The sequence below is a fragment of the Ciconia boyciana genome, chromosome 9 (assembly GCF_034638445.1).
Source record: "Ciconia boyciana chromosome 9, ASM3463844v1, whole genome shotgun sequence".
Classification (NCBI taxonomy): domain Eukaryota; kingdom Metazoa; phylum Chordata; class Aves; order Ciconiiformes; family Ciconiidae; genus Ciconia; species Ciconia boyciana.
In genome coordinates this window covers 14380649-14403410 of record NC_132942.1, presented here as the reverse complement: position 1 = coordinate 14403410, position 22762 = coordinate 14380649, and the positions used below count along the sequence as shown (strand labels likewise).

Sequence of the window (22762 nt, the reverse complement as noted above, 5' to 3'; positions counted from 1 at the left end):
GATTCTGATTTTCATTTTTCTCCTTCATGACAGCAGTGCATTGGAGTGAAGTTTGTAAATTTTCAGCAGTAGCTCCCAAATCTCTACCCTGGTCAGTATGCAGCAGTATAAGCCTAGACCTCATGTCAGTAATTTTCCTGCTTGCTTTTCTGTTTTATCTTCCCAGTTTTGGCTTGTAGGTTTTCCTTATATTGCTAAATAAAAGGATCTTACTTGTATGTGCACTCATCTGCTATTTCCATCATCTAAACCCAGGAAGTAAAAATGATACTCTAATCCACTTCAAATCATATTATAATAATCCTGATTAATTGAGGTTTTGTCTTTAGTCACCTCATAAGATTATGAAGATAGACTTTTGCTTAAAAACTGTCACCCAAGTTATGAATAGGGCCACTGAATCTCCCTGAAATCCTCTATTTCTCTACAGTTGAAAATGTTACTTCACTAAAAACCTTTCGCTTGTATCCCAGCCTGATTCCAGCATGCACTTTCGCACATGACTCAGCATCATACTCACAACCTGCAAATTGTATCAAATTATTCAAATCTCTGTTCAATGCTGAGGTGCAAAAAGCCCACAGCTATAACCCACATAATTTCCAACTCTGAATGCAGGTCTAAAGTTGGATGGTTCAAACTGATTTTCCTAATTAGAGCTGCAGTTTCTCATCAGATCTTTTGGCCAGGTAGGAGATGATGGTGGCAATTACCCTGATTAAGGTGCAGGAATGTTTTTCTTTTTTTCCAGATGTCTTTCCTCCGAGTGAATCGGGAATTAAATCCAATTTGAATTACATGTATGTTGGCTCATTTACGACAATAAAAGTTTTGTAATGTAGCTGGAGAGGGGCCTGACTTCTTAGACGAAATCACTACTTAGATCTTGGTTTCTCAACACGAATCAAAAATGAAGACATACAAATACAGCTAAATAGTAAAGTCCTGGAATGTACATGAACATCCTCAAATTTCTTTATTGGGGGATGGAAGTTTGTTCCCTCTTTCTGCTGCAGCCTCTTTGAGTCTTCCTTTTCTTGCACATTTTCACTTTTTTCAGTTCTTAGTACTTTCCTTTCCAGACAAATCTCTGAAATCCAATACTGTGCTGCTTTTTTTTCCCTGGCAGGTCTCACTGCTCATCTTTTTGTCTTTTGTACGTAATACACTTTTTATGCTATTCAGTATAAAACACAAGACAGGCTGCAGATGTGAGAATTTGTTTTATATAGCAGAATTTACTTAACATTTCTAATAAGTTTTATTAACTCATAGAAATTGAGAAGGATTTTTTTCAGTCAGCTATTTATTTCCTGTGAACCACTTGACACCGCATTAGTAATATTACTACATTATCAACCTTGCATTTTAGTCATCATATTTAGACTTCCACACTTCTTTTCATAGCATCTTATATCCTCTATTCACTTTGAAATAAAATTCCTACAATTTCTCATCACAATTCTTTTAGAGCAAGAATATATTGCTTAAAATAAAGTACATCTGTATCTTTTAAAATCTGCAGAAAAAACCTTATGAGCACAGCGAGTGAAATTTTATATTTGAGTATTTAACAGGCTATTTTTTTATACTGATAGCTCAGTCTTACATTTCATATGGTGCAATTGTACTTGGTTTAGACTACAGCAATGGTATATGGATATTCCTAATTCAGGTTTCTCAAACTGTACATTATTGATTCATAAAGACTTAGACTCCAAGAAGCTTGATGTTCATTAAGTATGATCTAATAAAAGTAAATTCCAGTATTTGTTCAACACTCATTAGGGGCAAATTTATTTCATGCACTAGGAAAAAAGCAGTCTAAAAGATCTAGTCAGAAATATCTGTTATCATTCGTTATAATACTGAATAGCTTACCATTTCAAGACCTTAAACAGGACCAACAATTGTAAATCATGGTCAATGAGAGAGATAGAATTACTGCCTTCTTTACAGTGAGGGATGTTAGCATTGCTAGATCTCAAATGAGACACGAGTAAACATTGTTTTTCTGAGATATTTCACTCAGAGAAACTGAAAGCACCCTTATCTCCCTCCCCACTCTTTATCTTTGCAAATTACTGCTTCCCTTGCTGGATGCTAGTAGAAGGAATGATACTTACAGGGGTGACTATTCAACTGTTAAACCTGGGGTTATTTCCCAGTATAATCAAAGCAAAAGCCATAATCTTCCCCTCCCTTCTCTTCCATTTCTTGAGTCCAAGTAAAATTTACCATATGGACAAAAACTATATTAAAAAAAAATGGCATGGGGACTACTCATGGTACTCATGCCAAAGATCCAGTTTGGTGGTGTGTCACATCTTAGAGAGTAACAAACCCCTTTTGCTCAAAAGCTAATTTTTTGTCAAATCCAAAGGCAGTGTTAGTTCAGGGTAAGGTGCTCAGAAGGGGCAGGAGGGCAGCAGCTACTTGGTTGTTCCTTTCTGTGTTTTACTGTCTCCTTTGACTAGATCAGAGATGACTACATGGGGGTTTCTTTGGCATTTAGGCCATATATAGTTCTTACAAGTCACAGCTCTGGGGCACTGCTGTCCCAGGACTGTTGCTCTCTAATCCTGACATAGGTTGCCTGCAGCCACTAAATCTTTCCACAAGCTCTTTGGTTTTTAATCCCACAGTCCCTTGTGGCGTGAAACAATCTGTCATCTCACTTTTGTCACGACTTTATAGCCTATATCTAGCCCTAACAAATCTTGGCAAAAGCAAGAGTGAAACAAAAGAAGGTAATTGAAGGTTTAGCAAAACAGACAGAATCTGCAAGGAATTTCTAGCTCAAATGTTCTGTTAATACCACACAGAAATGTATTTCCATGATTTATTATTTTAACAAGATATGTTGGAAGTGAAAAATCAAAAATACATTTCAGCCTACATGGTCCAAGACCTGAAGTCATTTAGACACCCACATTTCAGTGGTTAATCACAGTTAAGGAAGAGATATCTGGCCATCATGTGCCCAGTCATCACATTTGGACACCTTAATTTTCCTAGTTCAAGTGACGACTGTCTAGGTAAACACAGCTTGAAAAACATGTTTGTAGAAAACCCCAAGACCATCAAGCCAAGTATGCCCATATAATAAGACAGTTACTTTGTGGAGAAAGAAGGAAGAAAAGATGACAAATGAGTGTAGCAAAGCAGAATGAAGAGCTCTGTGTCTATCACAAGTTGAAATATCCATTTAGAATCCAACTTCCAGGTGAAGTACATAATTGCCATTCACACATTTGAATAGCTCACCGTTTATCTCCATGGGAAATTGGAAAAAAGTTTTGAGGGTTACTGAGATGAGCATAAGAATAAGCACCATATCAGAAAAATTACTTTTAGAGGATCTTGTACTTTGTTATCAAAATGCTAATAATTACAGTGAGGCAAATAAGGGAAGTTTTCAGATTATGTGATCTGGTTCACCATTGAATTCTATGAAAAGAACTTAATAAATAGACTTAAACTAAATTTAATAAATCAAAACTCACCATCTTAGCAGATGGTACAGCCATTGAGTAGTGGGATGTTGTACCTGAGCTTCTAATACACTTCACTGCTTTGAGTAAAAAGGAAAGTGAGTTTGAAGTGGGTTCCAAACTCAGTACTTTCCCTTGATTTCCACAAAGTTTAGGAGGAATGGTGGCATTGTTCACACTTCTCAGGAAATTATGTAATATGGCAACCTCTACATGAATCCTGTTGTGTTAGTAGGTGACTGGACAACAAAGTTTAAGTGCAAATTAACAATGAAGCTACAGCAGAAAGAAGAACCACTTGAAGCTGGGGAGAAAATTCATATAGATGTGTGTATAAATATATCTACATTAAAAAAAAATGTATTAAGAGCATTCTAATAATTTGATTAGAGGTTTAGGACTTTTGCATTAGGGTTGAGAGATTCCCCCTCATTATCCCACAATTTAAGCTCTAAATATGTGTATTTAAGACAGTTATTTTTCCCCAAGGACATTCTGCCCTTGGCAGAGTCCCAGAGCTGATGCAAATTTGTTTAAGGGTCAGCAGGTTTTGTGCTCTTTCTGTAATGCTAGCCATAGAAATATTTTTTATGTATTTTATACAGATATACACTCTACCATTTTTTCCTCCGAGCAAATAGTAATTAGGAGCAATGAAAAAAAAAATCTTATTCTTTCTGACTTGCCATAAGACCTTATTTCATATTTACTGAACAGCAGCCTCGCAGTGTCTTCCTTGGAAGACGCAAGTGCCATAAGGCAACTGGTTGTATTTAGTAATCTTCTGCATCAGTAGTTTTGCCTTGTAGGATCCAAAATTGATTTTCCTCATCTTGGCATATCTTTACAACTATGCCCCTTGACCTATTGCACTGCACAGGCCAGCAGTGACATGACTGGCAGAAGAAATGTAAGTCAGACTGGTGATTTCTGGGACATCAGAAGTGACAGCTTCATGAGAAGAGAGAGTTGAGACTGTTCTTTTGAAATATATTACAGCTGGGAATCAGTCACCACAGAGGCTATTCAAACTTTAGGTAACTTTCTTCTTTATGAAGAAATCCCCTGAAAGACAGGAATGTGTCTACCCTGTAAGTACACAACCCAAAGTTGTTTTGAACATATTTTAGACTTCTGCTAAGAATTTCACAAACTGTGTGAGAACCGTTTATCTCAAAAATCTTAGGAAATTATTAGAAGCATGCTGGGATGAAAAAAGTCTACATAAAATGTATTCTTGTTTTATTTAAAATTCTCTTTTAAAACTGCATTAGCCACAATATTCTTGTACCCTGTTGTCTAGTACAGGATAGACTTTTGGCTATCAACAGTACATTTCTCTGCTGAGACTTCTAATATCATAACCATTACTGTGGTGAGATTTCAATCTTTTCCTCCTTTTTTCGAATTATCTGCCTCTTACCTCTTTGCACAACAGTCACTCCTGAGAAGTCCCAATCACTCACCACAGATTCTAGTTGCTGTTACAGCTAATAGCAATAATACCTAGCTGAGATGTGACATTTTTTCTCAGCAGAATCTAAAGGTCATACAAGAAGTCTGGGAGAGCAGAATGAGTGGATTCTTGCCTGATTTATTCAAACCTAGTGAACCGCGAGATATTTCTTCCTCTTAGCCTTCATTTGTTTAAAGAGGGAAGTGTGAATTCAGAGCATTTGTAAGATCAGCATCCTTATCACGATTTCACCAATGAAGCAATGCAATTATAGAAAAAGTGACTTATCCACATTCAGCCAGAAAAAGACTCAGTAGTTTAGGTCCTTGGAGAGTTAAACCATAACTAAACCATTCGCTTATATCACCTGAGTTATGGTGGTGTGACCATGGTGAATATTTTTCTTTTGATTGTGCAGAAGTGGACAGAAAGTTATGTTTAGATGAGCAGTTTCCTAAGTCCCAGACATGATGAGTTAGCAGTTACTATTACCAACAGGTTGTGGCCTGGTCTGCCCTTTTTTTCACCTGTGGAAGTCTGTTTAGTTTCTTGGACAGAGAAGTGATCTCAGCGTACATCCAATGTTAACGGTTTCTTGGCCTTTCTGAAACACATTAGTTTAACTGTGGAAATTATCAAATTAATACAGTGCACATTTAATACAAATTTTTCAGTCATAGGGAATGATGATTTCTCTGAAGACCGTTGGTCACCCTTTGGAGCAAAGAGTGGATGAGGACAACCTTCTACAGCCCTTATTGTTTGATGGTGTCACAATGTCCCTTGTGAGGGAACCACAGAGACAGCTCCACACTAAGGTTTAGGATTTTCCCCAGAAACCTGTGGCAGGCACAGTCCTGCTCTGTGTCAGGTCACTCCTGCAGGGACGCCTGTTTGGGCCACAGCAAGGGGACTGGGCAGGGGAACATTGCCTGGGCTGCTTGGCCATGCACGCACCGGCTCCTGCCAAAGCCCTGGCCTGACCAGGAGTCATGAAGTGGCAGCTGTGGCATCAGCTCCTCCCTGTCATACAGATGCACATGTTCACTGCTTGCCAGCTTCCCCTAGCCTGTGTCAATCTGCTTCACCTCTGACTTTACAGCCTTCTTGCCTTCTGTTCCTTCTGGTATTGTATAGGCAAAGTTTCTTTGTGTCCTTATTTTTCTCCGTGTACACTGAGAACAGTGTGTCCCTTCTAACTATGCAAAGTGCTGGCACTCTTGCATAATGCCTCAAGTAGCAGAGCTAAAATCTCAGGTAAGTTCTTCTCTATTACTATACAGAAACTAGTAATAGTAGAAACAATATATTTTTGATCTGGGATTGAGGATGTGATGCATTACAATTCAGTTTCTGCTGTGTTGGTTTCTGTTCAAGATCCTTCACTGTGCTGATCTTGAAGCCAGTTTTCTTTGAGTGATGCACACCATCCAGCTACAGTTATGATGGGAAGAGAAATGGATGATTATTTGCCATTTGCACTGACCATTCCTTCCAATACATCAGTCTTTTTATCTTTTAAACATGCATTCCCAGCTATTAAATACTAGATATAATAAAACAAAATAATAGCTAATAATCTGTATAGCTTGCTTGCAATACAGAGGTATAATAGCTTCTCTGACATTTTTTAGAGCCAATATTTACCTTTATCACTGGTAAGTGCCTCCTGAGACTCATTATTCATGTAATTCCCATTAAGAGGCAGTAGTAAAACAGCCTGTTGTCTTACAACTCTTGTTGTTAAGTACACTGTGTTTAGTAATAAATATGTCAGCTTGTGCTACACCAGAGAATTATTATTATTTCTTATCTGTAGCCATTTATAAATAAATGAATCATGTTTATTTATAGACTTCTTTGCATTTACTTCTTACAGTAGCCAGATAAAACTGCTTTTCTATAGGTATATGGTCCTATTTCTTGAAGCTTGCTTATTCCCTTTGAACCTAAGGCCTTAACAAAATTAACATTCTTACTTTTTATATCTTTTACTTTGCAATTAAGCAAGGATGATATTTAGGAGAAAAAGTTGTATTGAAAGATAAATTATGTCACTTCTAGAATAATGTGATAGAAATACTTCACAGAATTGAGTTACCTGAAGTTCCAATTGTTATTTCTACTACCATTACTAAGGCCTGATACAGGAAGATAATTAACTTGTCTCTAATTTGTCTGATCAATGGCTCCATGCAGATCTATGACAATCCTCAATATAAATTTCAATCTCTGTTATATAATTAAGAAAATCTTTTGCAACATTATGCATATAACCAGGAGGGTGTTTTTTCTTTCAAAGGCTTGAAACCCATGTTTGTGTGGCCTGCCACTTAAGTATTTATGGCACTGTTCACGTGTCTGCAAGAATAAGATTTTTAGCCTCCTGCTCTGACAAAAATCCAGACTCAGAAAATTTTGTCAGCAGAATTTGCTGTGAAATCTAATGATCTTTTTCTTGCTTTCTGTTATAATTATTTTTTAGCATCACCATTATGCTTTTAGAAGTCATTCTATGCATGGCTAGAAATATTGGGTGAGGTTTTCAAAAGCATCAAGCACTCCTTTAATTTTGTTCTATCCACTTGAAAGGGTTTTTGTTGTTTTATTAACTCATTTGCTAGAAGGCCAATGCTGTCTGGGTGTGTGGGGGGGTGGATGATGGATGGTTAATCATCAGGACTAAATTCTGGTTTATCAGTTCTCTGTATTATCCATAATGATCTTTCTCTTCTGTCTCAGTGTTCTTAAAATTAATTTTCTCAATTGTTATACTTTTTGGGAGTTGTAAGCAAAAAATCTTTCCTTTCAAAAACTGTTAAATGGAAGCAGACATTTTCAGCCCTGCCACCTTTGTGGGAAAAGGAGGCCTATTTTAGTCACTTAAAAATGAACATAACCATTGAGATTCAGTAACTCAATGACCAGAACATAACTCCTATGCATTCTTAGGAAGCTGCTAGTGAAATCATGAGATCCTCTGGAACTACCACGTGGAACTGCAAAGAGATTCACTTTCTCTGGGAATCTGGCTATCTTTTGGGGGAAGAGATTACATATGGATGTAAGAGAAGTGCACTCAGGTGTGAAAAATCTGGCTTTGCAGACAGCTAAACATTGTATCAGTACATATATTACTCTCATAATACACACTGTGTCCTTTTAAACTGTTGAAATGGGATGTGTTGCTCTAGTTACTTTATTTATGTTTTCTTCGCCTTCCCATAAACAAGATAGTTGGAGAGAGTGTAGTCACAAACAAGCTGGTAAAGGCCCTAATGACCCAAGGCCCCATTTTGCTCCGTCTAAATTAGTCCAGTTCCTTACAAATCAAGCACTGGAGAGACAAGCTATGGAGGAGATGATAGAAATGTGCAGAAATCAGCAGGCTGATTGACAGTAGGTATTGTCCTGTGAATAGCTGTATGTAGCAGTTTTCTTTAAAGTTTGATTTAGCTGTCTCACATAAATGAAGAAATAAAATCCTGTCAAGCCCACAAAGTTTTACTTTAATCTGCATATTGTTTTGTCGTGTCCATGAGGCTTAGCTGAGCATTATGTTTAGTTACAAAAATATTTCACGTTGCCATATTAAAACTAATGTTTGATCTAAGACTCCCACGCTGTCATTTCCTGATATATGCACCATTACCTTTGAGAACTGTGTCCCTCACCTCTTCACGCCTGCTGTAGCCCCTCCGACAGGAAAAGATGAAAACTGAAGTTGAATTTTTCATGGGTTTTTGTAGAAAAACAAAATAAAGGAAAAACCCTGTCTAAAACACCTCCTGAAGCTATTGAAATTAACAATGTAATCCAAAAAGGAGATGGCCTCTTAATTTAGTTGATTATGTTTAATTGAAAAAAGTTATTTTTCTTTCTTAAATTTATGTCCCTACAGCACGTCCTAACAATTGGCAGAGATTTTTACTGTGGCCTCTATTGGCTTTTTCTCTTATTCAAAAGGTTCATTCATTTAAAAGATTCTTGGCTGAAATCCACTTTTCTGTTTTTGTAAGGTATTTCATTAAAAAGTAATTTAATTTAAGAGAAAGATCTTTCTATTGTAGCTTCACTAGATTTTATTTTTAGTTTTAGATTACCATAAAATATTTCTTCTATTTGATTTATTTTTTCATGGAATTTTTCATATCCTTGCAGTAAAATTGTTGTATTAATAAATATCACTACAATGCAGAGCAGTCCTAGAAGCTTACAAACCACTTGTTTAGAAGTGTGGTTCTGCTGCTACAGGCAGTAATGGAATAGGTGCTGTAAGTATGTGAGTTTTTCTAAAGAAATTTGTATGAATTCCATAGCAGCTAAATTATTTTTTCCTATGAGGCACTTTAGTCACCTAGTATTAAGCAGATGATGCATACATGTAAAACTATCTTGTAGCAAAGATAGTGCATTCTGGGCAGCCATTAGCAAACCACTTCTAAATAAATTTAGCATCTTAGGCCTGGTTCAGATCCTTAGGCTTGTACAACTTGAGGTTAATTAAATACTTCATATATTAGAACATTTGGAAAGAAATTCATCATATCTGTTTGCATTCAGATATCCTTGACTGGAGAAAGAGTTCAGCAAATACGTCTTTTCTCCCTTGACAGCATATTCAGAAAAGCAGTGCCCTTTGGTTGATCTGTCTGTCTCCAGGTTTATGAGGGGAAATGTCTCTAGTCTTTGGGTGAAATGCATGTAACAGCTGTGCTGCAAGTGCAAAATCTACTCAGAGCATCTTTAAATGCCCTAAAGTAGTTTGATCAAATAAGTTTATCAGCAGCTGTGAAGTCATCCTGCCTGTTTGGCTGGGCCTATAGCCAGAGTGAATGAGCCTATAGAAACTTGTCGTTTCAAGGCTTTTACCTCTCTTATTGTATTTGACGTAGTTTGTAATCAGATGTAACATGACAGCAACAGCTTGACAAGCTGATAATACACTTCACTTGCAAAATTCATGTGCTAAGACTGCAAACACATTTTTATTTAAGCTATGTCATGTTTATGCATAGCAGGAGGATTTTTTTTCTTCTGTGGATCTGCTATAGAAAGTCTGAGCAGATCTTGAGTTTTTATCTTTTAAAGTATGACTGATATTTTTACACCCTCTGGGGAAAGTCAAACTTTTTCTTAGTCACACTAATTTATTTGGACAGTCATTCAGATACAAAGCACAGGCTGAAAGAGGTTCTTTTATTATTTGCTCCCTGAAGCATGTGTGCCCCATTTTCTAACCATTAGAGTGTTTCATAAGCTTTTACTACTTACCATATTGGCGAAAAATAGGAGGAGATAGAGAGAAAAGGAAATCGGTTTTTTTCAGGTCTCACATAGTCAGTCCAAGAGAAAGAATATCATTAAGAAAGTCATTGGCGTTGTAAAAGAAGTTCTTGGTCATTAAGAAAGTCCTGCGGTAGCTTCTAGGGGTGATCCAAGAAAAACTGAAGGAGTTTCCCCTACTGATGTAATATCAGAACAAACACAGCAATGTCATGTCAGGGTGTCATGCTGGACTGTCTGGTGACTGTGAATCTGTCATCTGATGAGGCTGTTCTTCCACTTTGTGAAGCCAAATAGTGCTATGTATTTTTCTGTGGGTCAAATCCTGGTTGCATCTAGGCATTTTCACTCATTTTACTCGAGTAAAATTCTGCGTAAAAATGTCTGAGCAGTGACAAAGATGTGAGAATCCCCATGTATGCTCTGCATCTGGCATGTGAACATAGGAGGTGGGTGTTCAACCAGTGTCACTTGCCACTTTCTTTACCATAATCCTCCAGAAAATCCCGTGTGGGTTTCCATAGGGATTCATCTCTGTGGAGTTAGTAGTAGGAGGCAAGGAATAGGGATTCAGACTGCATTATTCTCATTCAAAATAGAGGAAAGCATAATAAATTAATAGAATCTGAGTCCATTTTAACACAATCTTTCCTTCCATTTTGAAAAATCCTTCTGTAGGACTCATGCTTAAGAACATTATGAATGTTGTTATATACATATATACACTTATATCAGCCTTTTCTGCTTTGGATCCTCTAAAACTGCATGTCTGCAATTGGTTGTCTCCCCCTACAAAAGAACATGAGCCTTGCTTTCCAGGAACTTTTCCAAGAATGTTTGAGGGCTGAATGCACTGGAATGACTTTTCCTCTCTCTGTATTTTTCTATGTGGGAAAGAATGAAGAGTTGAGAATTAAAATTTTCAAGTTACACATATGCTTGTTTGAATGATATCCCCACAACTCATTAAATAAGTGAAATAATGTTATTTTATACAGCCTGAGGTTCTCTTCTAAGTCTTTCTTAGATCTGTGCATTTATTTAAACAGTTAAATTTATAACATAAATACCCACATTTTTGCTCTCACTCTCTGGTTCATCTGCCATTTTATCTGGGAGACAATGCACTTTATTTTGTTCCTACCCTATATCGTATTCATTGTTGTGGTACTAAACCTTAACAATTGTTCATCTGATTCAATTAATTGCTTTACTGGATATACACTGTACAGACTGAACTATCTTTTTTGAATGTCAAATCAGATTTCAGAAACATTCCTGTTATATTTGTCCCTGGAAAACACTGGACAGAAAATTACATCTATTAAAACTGCATTCATTATCAAATCCACAGAAACTAAGTTTTTGAATGAATGGCAGTTTATCAAGCAATGTGTCATAAAAGGCAGTAACTAAAGAAAACCAAAGTAAAACATTCACTTTCATTATTGAACATTTTTAGCTTTATTATTATAATAGAATTACAGTCTGACATAAAATAAAGAGCTCTTGCTAAACTCTGTAAAGCAATACATGCTTCTGCCATAAACAACCTCTATTAGATTTAGGTTTTATTGCCACATCACTGCACTGAGGTGCAATAAACATTCAATGTCATCTTTTTAAAATTATCCCAGGAGTAAACAGAAACTGTCCTCTATAAGAGTGTATCATTATTTTCAAGGAAGACTTACTATTATTACATGGTTTAGCAAAGCATTGTAAAAAAGCTACATAGAGAATACCTTGTCTTTGATAAACTGTGCAATCAGGTTTATACAGTATAATACTATTGGCATAGACTAACTAAGAGGTGATATAATGCAATCATTGCATAGCAAAAAGCAGACTAGTTAAGTAATATTCACATCTAATGTGCAAAATGCAGACCAAAAGGTAGCTATGAATTGCTAGAAAGGTAAAATGCCCTAAATGAACACACTAGTTTAACGCCAAAAATAACAAGATAAACAAGTACACAGAAGTTAAAGAGCCATAGTTTATTTTTTTCTATACATATATCTACACATGATACCAGAAGATGAAACATCCCCTTTTAATAAGCTCCAATCAGATAACTTATCAAGTTTAGACAGGACTAAATGTTAGACAATGAAGCATTATTTAGAAAAAAAAAATCTTCCCTAAATAAAACATTAACTATTTCCTTTTGTAGATAATGTCAACTTTTTGATTTATTGAGAAAGAGGTTAGAAAACATTGCCTATGAAATTTAACTCTCAGTAGCTGTTTCTCTGGAGGCTCATGTAGCATTGTTTTAAAATTCATTCGATATCATATGTTGTTTTAATGGATGCTTGCAAATATCCCACCATTCTTCCCATCTCTTTGAAAAATCTTTATCTGAAATTTTACTTCGAAGAATCAGCAGTAACAATACTAACTAGAATTTTTTTAAAGGGAGCACAATACCTGCAAAATGGACATCTTGTATTTAAAGCCCTTACATATTGTTCCTACAAATATATTGCTACAGTAAAAATGAAATGTAAGTTTACTCAATAAAATCTATTTTCCTGTACATTCTTTTATGTATGACTTTTGTATTTAATGCTACATATATTACATCACTTATTGTAACAGTTATGTATCAGCAAATATAGCAGTAATATACAGATGAACTTCTGTCTTAACAAATATTTCACCATTTTTTACCTACCAAATATAATCCCATACTTTAGTATTTATGCATGACCTGAGCAGACCAGTCATTAATCTAATAGTATACATTGGATGACATTGTCAAATTGCAAGCTACTGTACACTTAACCACTTTACAAATGGAATTAATTCCAAGCACTTTCTGTGTATTTATTTTTTTTAGGCTTTCCAGTACCACTGATTTTTCTTTTTAATTCAGGCTCTAAATATGTTTTATTGAGCATTTAACAACATATTAAGAGCTAAGAGGTGAATCCTACACAATGTTTTAAGAACACAACTTTAAAAAAGTAAAAAAATGTACAATCTCATGCTGCATATTTACATATATTATTTAAATACTATTTTTTGTCTTTCTGCTATCCATAAATCTCAGTCTAAAGCTTCTTTTTAATGTATCATTTTATAAAAGAATACATTCAACATATCTAGAGCTTGCAAAAATTGTTTGTTTTTTTTAACTCTAAAACATAGTGATGAGTAAAAGCTATCTGTAAAAGCATCCAGGAATTGTTTGGATTACGCAGGTGGTAGAGGCAACTTGGGATCTGCACTTGATTGTGCAACTGGTTTTAAATCTAGTCTAGTGACAACTTAATGCTTAGAACAAGACTGCAATAAGACAGCAAATTAAAGCATCTGTTACCATTAGATCTTATGTGCTATACAGTGACAAACTGTACCTAGAATGAGTAATTTCCCTTTTCTTTAAAGACCATTTAATATTATAAGTCAGGTGGTTCGGAATATAGAAGAGAAAAGGGATTAGGAAAATAACATATCTTATGGGATTCAGCAAATGGAAAGCTTTACATCCTTGAAAAGATTATAAACAGTGGTTGAATAAATGGTACAGTATAGTATGTGCATCAGGAACGTCATAAAGAATATTTTCCCACTCCCCACAATCCTTTGAATAAAAATATCTTTTTCACATACATATACAATACTTTTTGGGGACATTCAGTACTAAGCTATCTACAAATAATTTCCTTTCTTTTTTCATTACCTTACAACTCTTTCTTTCCCATTTTCAGAATCACTTTTCCAAACTATATAGCTTATATTTTTCTCTCCCTCACACACAGGTTTTTAAAATATACAGATATATTTTACCTTTTATTAAATAAAGAAACCTTTATTTTCTTTAAGACAGAGGCAATGAAGCAAATGGGAATTACTTTATGTGAAAACAGGAAGCAGTTCCCAGAGCAAAAGACAAAACAGAACTATACGAATAAATGAGGTTATTGATGTGGAGTTGGAGCTTTTAACTGGGGCTCCCGGTTTAAATAGGTAGCCCAATAGACTAAGTTAAAGATTCCAAAAAGCAATGGGAAGGCTATTCTTGATAGTCGATCAATTTTACTGACGCTGTTAAAAGTTTTCTTGGGTTCTGCAGGTTTTGTTTCTGGCTTAACTTCTTTGGGCTCAATCGTTGCACTTTTAGCAATGGTTGCCAGCCCAGGGTCCCTTGCAATATTAGGGGTGTAGCTCGTGGCTGCAGCTGTGTATGTGTTATTTTTTTTAATGAGAGGATCCTTCACTTTCTTTGGCTGAAGAAAGAAGAAAATGTTTTATTCTCACTATCTTCTCAACAGATAAGATTATGAAAAAGCACCATAAAACTTAGCAATTAATCAAATGTATACCACAAATTGTAATAAGCTGTAAGAAAGAAGTTAGTGTCTGGATACATGACTCGTGCAATATTTAGGTGAAGACAAAGAAAAAAATCATTTGTGTTACTTGTATTAGTTAAACCAAATTAGATGATGGATAAACTATAATGAGGACTTATACCAATACCTAGCCTCACTGATCAACAAAATTACCTTTAATGGTAATCAACAGTGACAAACCACTCATAATTCAATATTCCCTTAATGAACCGTGCTTTTTGACCAGGACAAAAACTTTAGAAGACACTGAATTTCTTAATTCTTAACATTTTCTTAAAGCTTTTTAAAGCTTTCCAATATTAAGACAAATAATGTTATATGATGCATTCTAACACAGTTCATACATAAAAATAGACAATAAATATATCATGTGGCCATGCACTGAGAGAGTGGATTATTTAATACAATGCAAAGCTGCCAGTATTCCGTTCACTAACCATTTACACCAAAAGCATATGCATTATGGAATAGAAACTTTATGTTCTTGTTTGAATGTTACAGTTGGATCATAATGGCTGAAATGTCATTCCACATACAGGGACTTAAATAGCTCTATGATTTTTGCATCCACCTACCTATATTGCTAAAGCAAGAATGTATTGAAAATCTTTTAGTGGAGAAGAACTTATTGATCAGAAAGGATATCTAGATTTTTTCCCCTGGGTCCTTATGTTTCCTAGTATTCTACTCCTGGTATCTATTTGTAGGAAAAAAAATCTAAATTTTTACATCTGGGGTTACCAGTGGGTTGTTACGGAGGTGTAAACAAAAGCATCACTTTGCTCCAAGTTCCTCTGATTATGAGAAAAAAACAGATAACAAAAGAATCCCAAGAGCTTAGAAAATCTTTAGGCAGTATTTGCCACAAAAAGAAGAGGCAAATGTTACCAGTTTTATCCTCTTAGAAGGCAAAAAAAAAAAGATATGGCTAAAGAGAAAATATCAGTAGAATGTGGTCTTTATGTCATTTCACAAGATAGCAAATATAATTCTCTGTTTTCAAGAAGCAGCAGTCCCACAGAGGCAATATTTTTTAAAGTAGTCACAGTACTTTTTATGACAGATCAACTACAGATTAATAGCTATATAGGTCACCCAGTAGGGGGGCTTTGGTAGAAAGTTCTTGTTCAAGAGGTGAACATTTCAGGGAGCAGATAGGCTCCTGCAGGATGCTTGGGAATGTGAAGGGAAGCTGCAAAAGCATCAGGGCAAGTGGGGAGAGGCTTGTTGAAGCATGGCTTGGAGCCCCACACAGGAAGGAAATGAAGGGTGAAATGTTAAATTTCTGCTACTTAGTAAGAAAAGGGATTCACATAATGACTCTGATGTAAATGCTCTTTATTTCATGACAAAAATATTCAGCTTAGCTTGAGGCTAAGAAAAAGCTTCAAATTGTTTTAGAATATTTCTGCTGAATAGGAGAAACAGGTTGAAAAAAATACTCGGAAAAGAAGAAAGGCGATGTCAGAAAGATTTTTTTAGTTGTCTGTCTGTTCTTTTCCTCCTGAGCAGGAAGGCTGCTAACACGCTTGCTGAGTATGAAGCCAGTCCTGTTTCCTTCTCAGACAGATACTCTAGTGCGCAGCAAGAAATCCAGCAGGCAAAGAACCGCTTCACAGAAGTCTCAGAGGAGACCCTTTCTATAGATCTAAATGTCGTGAGGAATCTGATCCACAGAAAGTCCTGACACCAGTCAGGGTCTTAATATTTCATGTCAAATTCAACTTTATGAAAACGTAATATGACAGCTAATTCGACCTCTAAATTTTATTAAGTTGTGATGTTCTGTTCACTGTTAGTTTGCCTTGCTTGCCTTTCCTTACGTCTGCAGATAATGCACTCTACCAGGTACTGGTATGTCTTTGCTGACTTATATCAAAGGACACATAAAGACCCTTACCTGTTAAGGACTGCAAAGCCACAAATCTTCCAATGTTTTAAACAGTGTTTGAATATTGTGTTTATATTGGTGTGTTTTTTCTGAAAGTGTAATTTTCTTTGAAACAAATTAAATGGCTGATTATAGTAACTATGTTACAAGGTAGGTTATATTAACAAGGCAATATTTAACATTTAAGGATTTTGTTCTATTAACACAGCCCATTTTTTATAATAGATATCATGACGATGGGAGCACAACAAAGAATCACACAAATTATTTTCAGTGAAAGTATCATCAGTAACTGAAAACTAAATATTCACCAGCAGTTGTGTAGCTCATTACTGTAAGGTTTTTTTGTTACTTCAGTCATTTGTTCTACCATAATTTTGTATTAGTTGTCGTTGTGTAAATGTCCTAATTTTATTTCTGTTTTCTCACTGACTTATGCAACTAAAATAGCAAAAAAAAAAAAAAAAAAATTATATATAGGCATACACTCCTGAATTAAACACGTATATTCACGTACCAATGAGTAACATCTGCTTCTCCAAATATTTATTCTGCTGAATCTCTACTTTGTGAATGTTCATAATAACTAATTAGGCAAATTAAAACTCTCTTTCAAGATATCTCTCTCTCTCAAACCCCCCCCCCCGCAAAACACAAAACCCAAATGAGCTTCCTTACAGAAGCAGCTGACATGATAACTCATAGGAAATGGGAAACTTTCTCTTTCACCCCTAAATGTCCTCAACAATTTCTTGATGCACCTGTGATTTACAGACTGGGTCTAATCCCAGACAAAAGGGAGCCTGTGTGATGTCTCTATATTGCATTCAGGGAGGTACAAATCAGGATTGCACACTTCCAACACAACTGTCAATGCTTCCCCCAAAACAAATCACTTTCTCCTAAGGACTAAGAAGTAAAAATAATTAACTAAAAATTAAATTAAATTATATTTAAATGAATTAAAAGTGATATTTCTGTTTTTAAAAAATAGGGAAATTATAGGAGGCAAAAGAAAGGAAAGAAAAAGTCCTGTGGTGATTTATCTGGTCATGATCATAGAGCAGTCCTCCTGAAGTTCATGCTGGGGAGCAATATACTTTGGAAACTGTCAAATACAGTAGCCACAAGATTTTTTTTCTACGTTTATACTGAGGCATCCACATTTTCTCTTGCTTGAACATTAGAAAATGAATTGCCTTCCCTTAAAAAAAAAAACCAACATTTATCTTCTTTCTGCTCAGTTGCACAAGTCAAAATCTCAGTAAAATTTATAATTATTAATAGCATTAAATACCATCCAGTATGTCAGAAGTAGTATTTAAGTACTCAATGTCTATGTAATTATTGTTTATGTGTAGAAATGCTGTGTGCAAACACATGAGGAAACTCCTTTGGAATAATTACTTACTATTCTAAATAATAAGAGTTTCTAATGGACTAAAAAAGCCCCATATAGTGACCAAGCATGACACAGTGTGACCTGTTGGGATGGATATTAAGTGGTGTTACCTTTTCAGGAACGACACTTTTGCCATCCCATGCATAGCCTCTCTTTGTGAAGTAATTCACTGTTGCAAATTCGATGAGTGCAGAAAACACAAAAGCATAGCACACTGCTATAAACCAATCCATAGCAGTGGCATAGGCCACCTTGGGGAGTGAATTCCTTGCGCTGATGCTCAGAGTAGTCATTGTCAGGACAGTTGTCACTCCTGCAAAGCAAACAATTTTAGTGTCTTTAGATCAGTGGCTATATTTTGTGCTTCATTTCTCAACTGTTACAATAGATGGAAAAGCATTGTCTTCACCCCTAATCCTTATCAACTTCCCCACTTAAGTTCAGTTGCTAACTGAGGATATCAGATTTAAAGTTCTGTGGAAGTTGCAGGGTCTTCAAAACATCTTATATACCTTTATTCTTTCACATTGTTGTAGTAGAATAATATTTTTTAAGTTGGAATGGAAATAATATTTTGAGTCATGGACTGGATATTACTTTATGCTTCCTGGTATTTGGAGAATCATTGTTGCTGTTCCTTACTCATGCCCTGCGAGTTGTCCAACAGATGTAATAATTTAACATTTTTAATTCTTTCTTGCAACAGTTCTAAGATATTTAGATAGAAAACTAAAAAACTTGTTGTTTTCAATCAGCTTATTTGGTATACGCTCCTTCAAATTTATACTCAAATGCACTAAGCTTTATGTGATATTACATTTATTTGAATTGATGGGTTTACAGATTTCTGTCCCTTTATTCACTGATGCCCTGAAAATAGCAAAGAATTTATGTATGAACAATGATAACGTAATTTGCATTTCTGATATCAGAGCTTCTCACTGCTGATGAACCTTTTCCCTTAACTGGCCATAGAGAGCAAGCAGGACTGTATTGAACTCACTCTGCTTGCAGCTGCTTGAAAAATCTACAAGTGCAGGCTAGACATTTACATCAAATCACATGTCCACAAGTTACCTTGACAACTGCAATGTCATGTATTGAATGTGTCTTGAGAGTTCATCTTTGCTGCACTGAGTGTTAGTGAAAATGTGCAGTGGTCTAAAATAGGCCAAATAATGAACAATGTATTTATGTGCTGGTGTAAAGCTCTTGAATTATTAGTGCCTAATGAGGAAGCAATTTCTCTTCCCTGAGGGACAACCTAATCTTGTCTTTGATTCATTACTAGTGAGCTTATGTTTCTTTTACATAGTAGCAAAACAGTATTTATAATTACCTGTGGTAGGAAGTGGACTAAAAGATGTAAGTTGCATTTCTGCATGTATATACATTCATGCAAAATTTTCTGAAATACTGTTTCACTGCCATTAAGAAATGAAAAAGCTATCTTGATACATAATGATGGATTAGACACAAGACTATTTACTAAATTACTGTCTTCTAAAAGGAAAACTTTCAGAAATGTGTGGGTTCTTGAGCCTGTGAAGATAGCAGCTTGAACATCATGCAGTATTATATATTATTCATTGTGAGACTAGGAAATTTTGTTCTCCATCTAGGAACAATGAAGTAGACCATTTCAAACTGATCATCTGACATTTCTTTTTAAATGGGACGTGCAAAAAGAGGTAAAATAGTTACAATTTCAATAGCTTTAACTACAGAGGCCCATAAAAGTCCCAGGTTAATTCTCAGTGAAGTTGATGATAAAAACTGAGAACTAATTTTAGTTGTTAATCTAAACAATATTATGTAAATCAAATTTAATTATACTGTGGTCTGAACCATTCTGCTGTAAATGCACATCTGTATATCAACAGAAAGCCTCTACTTGGTTCATGAGGTCTTAAGGCTATGCAAGTTGTGATTGATTTCCAGAGGCACTGGGAAACTAAAGCACAGCTGTGAAGAGTGCCAGAAAAGGTCAATAAAAATAGCTCTTGTTCAACGAGAGTTTCAGAGTCTGCGTCTCTCAATATCAGGCCTTGTGACTCTCTGGCTTTGCTATGTCCAGTATAAATGGGTAAATTCTCTTTGGCAAAGCAGGAGGGCCCATGGCGCCCTGCCCCAGCAGTGCCCTGAGGCAGGGAAACTAGTGCAAAAGCCAACTCAGCTGGGTGTTCTTCCACCTCCTTCTGCCAAAGGTGTTCAGGTGTCCTATCTGAACATCACAAAAAAGACTAGGTCACATAGCAGAAATCTCAGGTTCTGTTTTCTTTAACTGAAGATTTATTACATCTTCTTTTTTTTTTTTTTTAATTATGTACTTGACTTGGATTAATATCTCCAAAGAATACGCTAGTTGTTTGTTTCTAATTTTAAGATAAGCATTTGCAAGCAGTGGTTAAAACACTAGGGACCAACTGTATAGACTCCTTTAGACTGCCTTCTTATTGCATTCGTTGAGTGCATCTATTTACCACTGGAAGCACAATCAATTGTCACTGATTTCAACAGGACACCTTTAGCAGCAGCCTGCAAAAGGGATTGACGAAAAAGATTTTTAAGATAAGAATTTTCAAAGGGCCTAAGGTTGTCAAATGATCAACACCCATTGGTTAAAGCCTTTTTGACAATCCCCACCGTGAATGTCATTGCCAATGTCAGAAATGTTTTAGTCCAAAACTTATTGTTTTGGAAAAGTTGAACTGTAATAGATTGCTTAAGATATTTTCAGGTCTCTTTTTACAATTAGCTTAAAAGCTTTGGACCTTAAATCAGCTTCTGCTACATCTTCACAATGAAACATGTTAACTATTGTGTACTGCACTATGTCCAGGCTCATGTAGTTCTCCAATATTGTGTTACACATAACTAGTTTTACCATAAAATTTATTAAACCTATGTGGCTTATGATTGCCAAGCAGTTTATAGGTCTTGCTTACCAAATACAGTTCTTGCTGGAACAGATTCTCTATTAAGCCAGAAGGACACCTGTGACAGTATCACTGTCATGATGCATGGCAGATAAGTCTGGATGACAAAGTAACCAATCTTTCTCTTCAAATGAAAATGCGTAGTCATAACAACATATTCCCCTGAAAACAAGAAAAACAGGAACATTAAAGCTTTTATAAATATACAAATTAGAGGGCTTTATAGGAAGTATTTTTTCATTATACTCACCCCTATTGTAAAAAAAAGTCCTCAGATCAAATTGGGTCAGCTCTGAAGAAAACATTTAATAAAGCAGGTTCTGAAGTTCCACTAATAATACAAAACTAGACAGTTCTGGGAAATGCTAATTAAATTTACATCTTCTCATCTCTGCTGAGTAGTGAATGAAACTCTGCATTAACTGGTGGATGTTTACGCCTCTTGTGAAAGGTCTTATTCCATTAGAAAATGGAAAATCACCACAATATACACATGTAAACATCACATAAAGACTAAATCAAGACAGGCACTCGGAAGTGTTTCGGTCAGGCCAGGCTTAAGATGTAATTGTTGATGTGATTGTGTTTGCGTTACCACTGTCTGCACTTTATGTAATCTGAAGATTAAGTGTTCTGCTAATTCAGTACCTTACTAAATAATTATTCTTTCATTAAGTAAGTGGACAATGCAGGAATAACACATAATATTTTCATTAGCACTAACTTTTTGGGTGCTACAAAAACATATGAGCTGGGTATTCTAACTGCAGTTGAAAGGAATCTTAAGTATTTACATAACTCTATAAACCTTTCCTGCCAGAGCACAGCAAATAATGCCTCGTTTCCAGATCATTATTTACATCATTGAAAATGGATTTTGAAAAACACTATATTCTCAAAAGTTTGGAAAACCTATTGTAACAGTTTTTGGAGTAGATTGATTCTTCTTCTTATGCAATAAACATTATCTTAGGAAAGAAACAGGTGGACATGCAACTGACTGGAAATCTCTGTCTAGATTAGAGATGACATGTGAAATTACTGTTATTCTGTTTTAAAATGTAGGCAGTTGGAAAGCAAAAGTTGCTCTTCTACAGGAAAAGCTTAAATTGGATTGAAAAACTATGTCTAGACATTCACTGCTTATGCACCGAGCATGTCAAATGCCCTTCTCTTTAATTCAGAGTCTAGAAGAACATTCATTTGAACAATCTTGCTCAATGTATAACCCTGAGGAGAGCTTATAAATAGGATGTGACAATACTCCTGGTATTTTTCAATATAAAAATCAGTAACAAAGGGGGGAAAGAGAGTCAATTATAAACAGAGGTAAAGCAAAGGATATACAAGAAAAATTTTCTTTCAAAAATAGGACTGGCAGAAGTAGTACACTGGGCATTATTACTTGAATTTTGTCCACCTTTCTTTAACTTTCACTGAAACAATCCTCTTTTCCTTTGTACCAGAGGTTATGATCTTATGAAGGGTGCCAGCCTTGGCTAGAAGAGCCAATAATTTAATTTTATCTACTAAAATATGATGTGGGAAGCTATTTTAATGCAATCAGATATAGAATGCTCACAACGGTATGTCAGAATTAATTCAGTGATTGTACATGGCAAGCTAAGAATACAAGTGAACACACCACTGTACTCTGAAGCTTTATTTAGCTGCTTAAATTATCAAAGTATTTTTAACCTCTGGAAAATGAGAACAAGATTCAAAGCATAAAGACAATTAACAAGGCAGGGATTACTCTCATCTGTTAAGTATTGCAGCAGGTCTGAGCTAGAAGTCAGCTAAAGGTAATGCCATGAGGCATGAATCAGACAAACCATAGGCTTAGAATAACACCTACAGTTCAGTTACAAGGCAAAACCCATGTTTTTAAGTCTCCAAAGTCCCAATGGGCTGCAGTCATTTATTAGAA

At 35.5% G+C, this 22762-nt stretch overlaps 1 protein-coding gene across 1 annotated transcript in view; it reads right to left on the bottom strand.

Annotated features, from left to right (window-relative positions):
• Positions 1-12278: 12278 nt before the first annotated feature.
• The window catches only part of GABRA1 (gamma-aminobutyric acid type A receptor subunit alpha1), a 43435-nt gene continuing 32951 nt past the window's right edge, over positions 12279-22762 (bottom strand). Inside the window, exons 8-10 of the mRNA XM_072873294.1 lie at positions 20842-20994; positions 18004-18206; positions 12279-14474 (exon numbers count right to left, since the gene is read on the bottom strand). Coding sequence (XP_072729395.1) covers positions 14166-14474; positions 18004-18206; positions 20842-20994 — 665 coding nt within the window. The 3' untranslated portion in view covers positions 12279-14165. The remainder of the gene's footprint in view (positions 14475-18003; positions 18207-20841; positions 20995-22762) is intronic.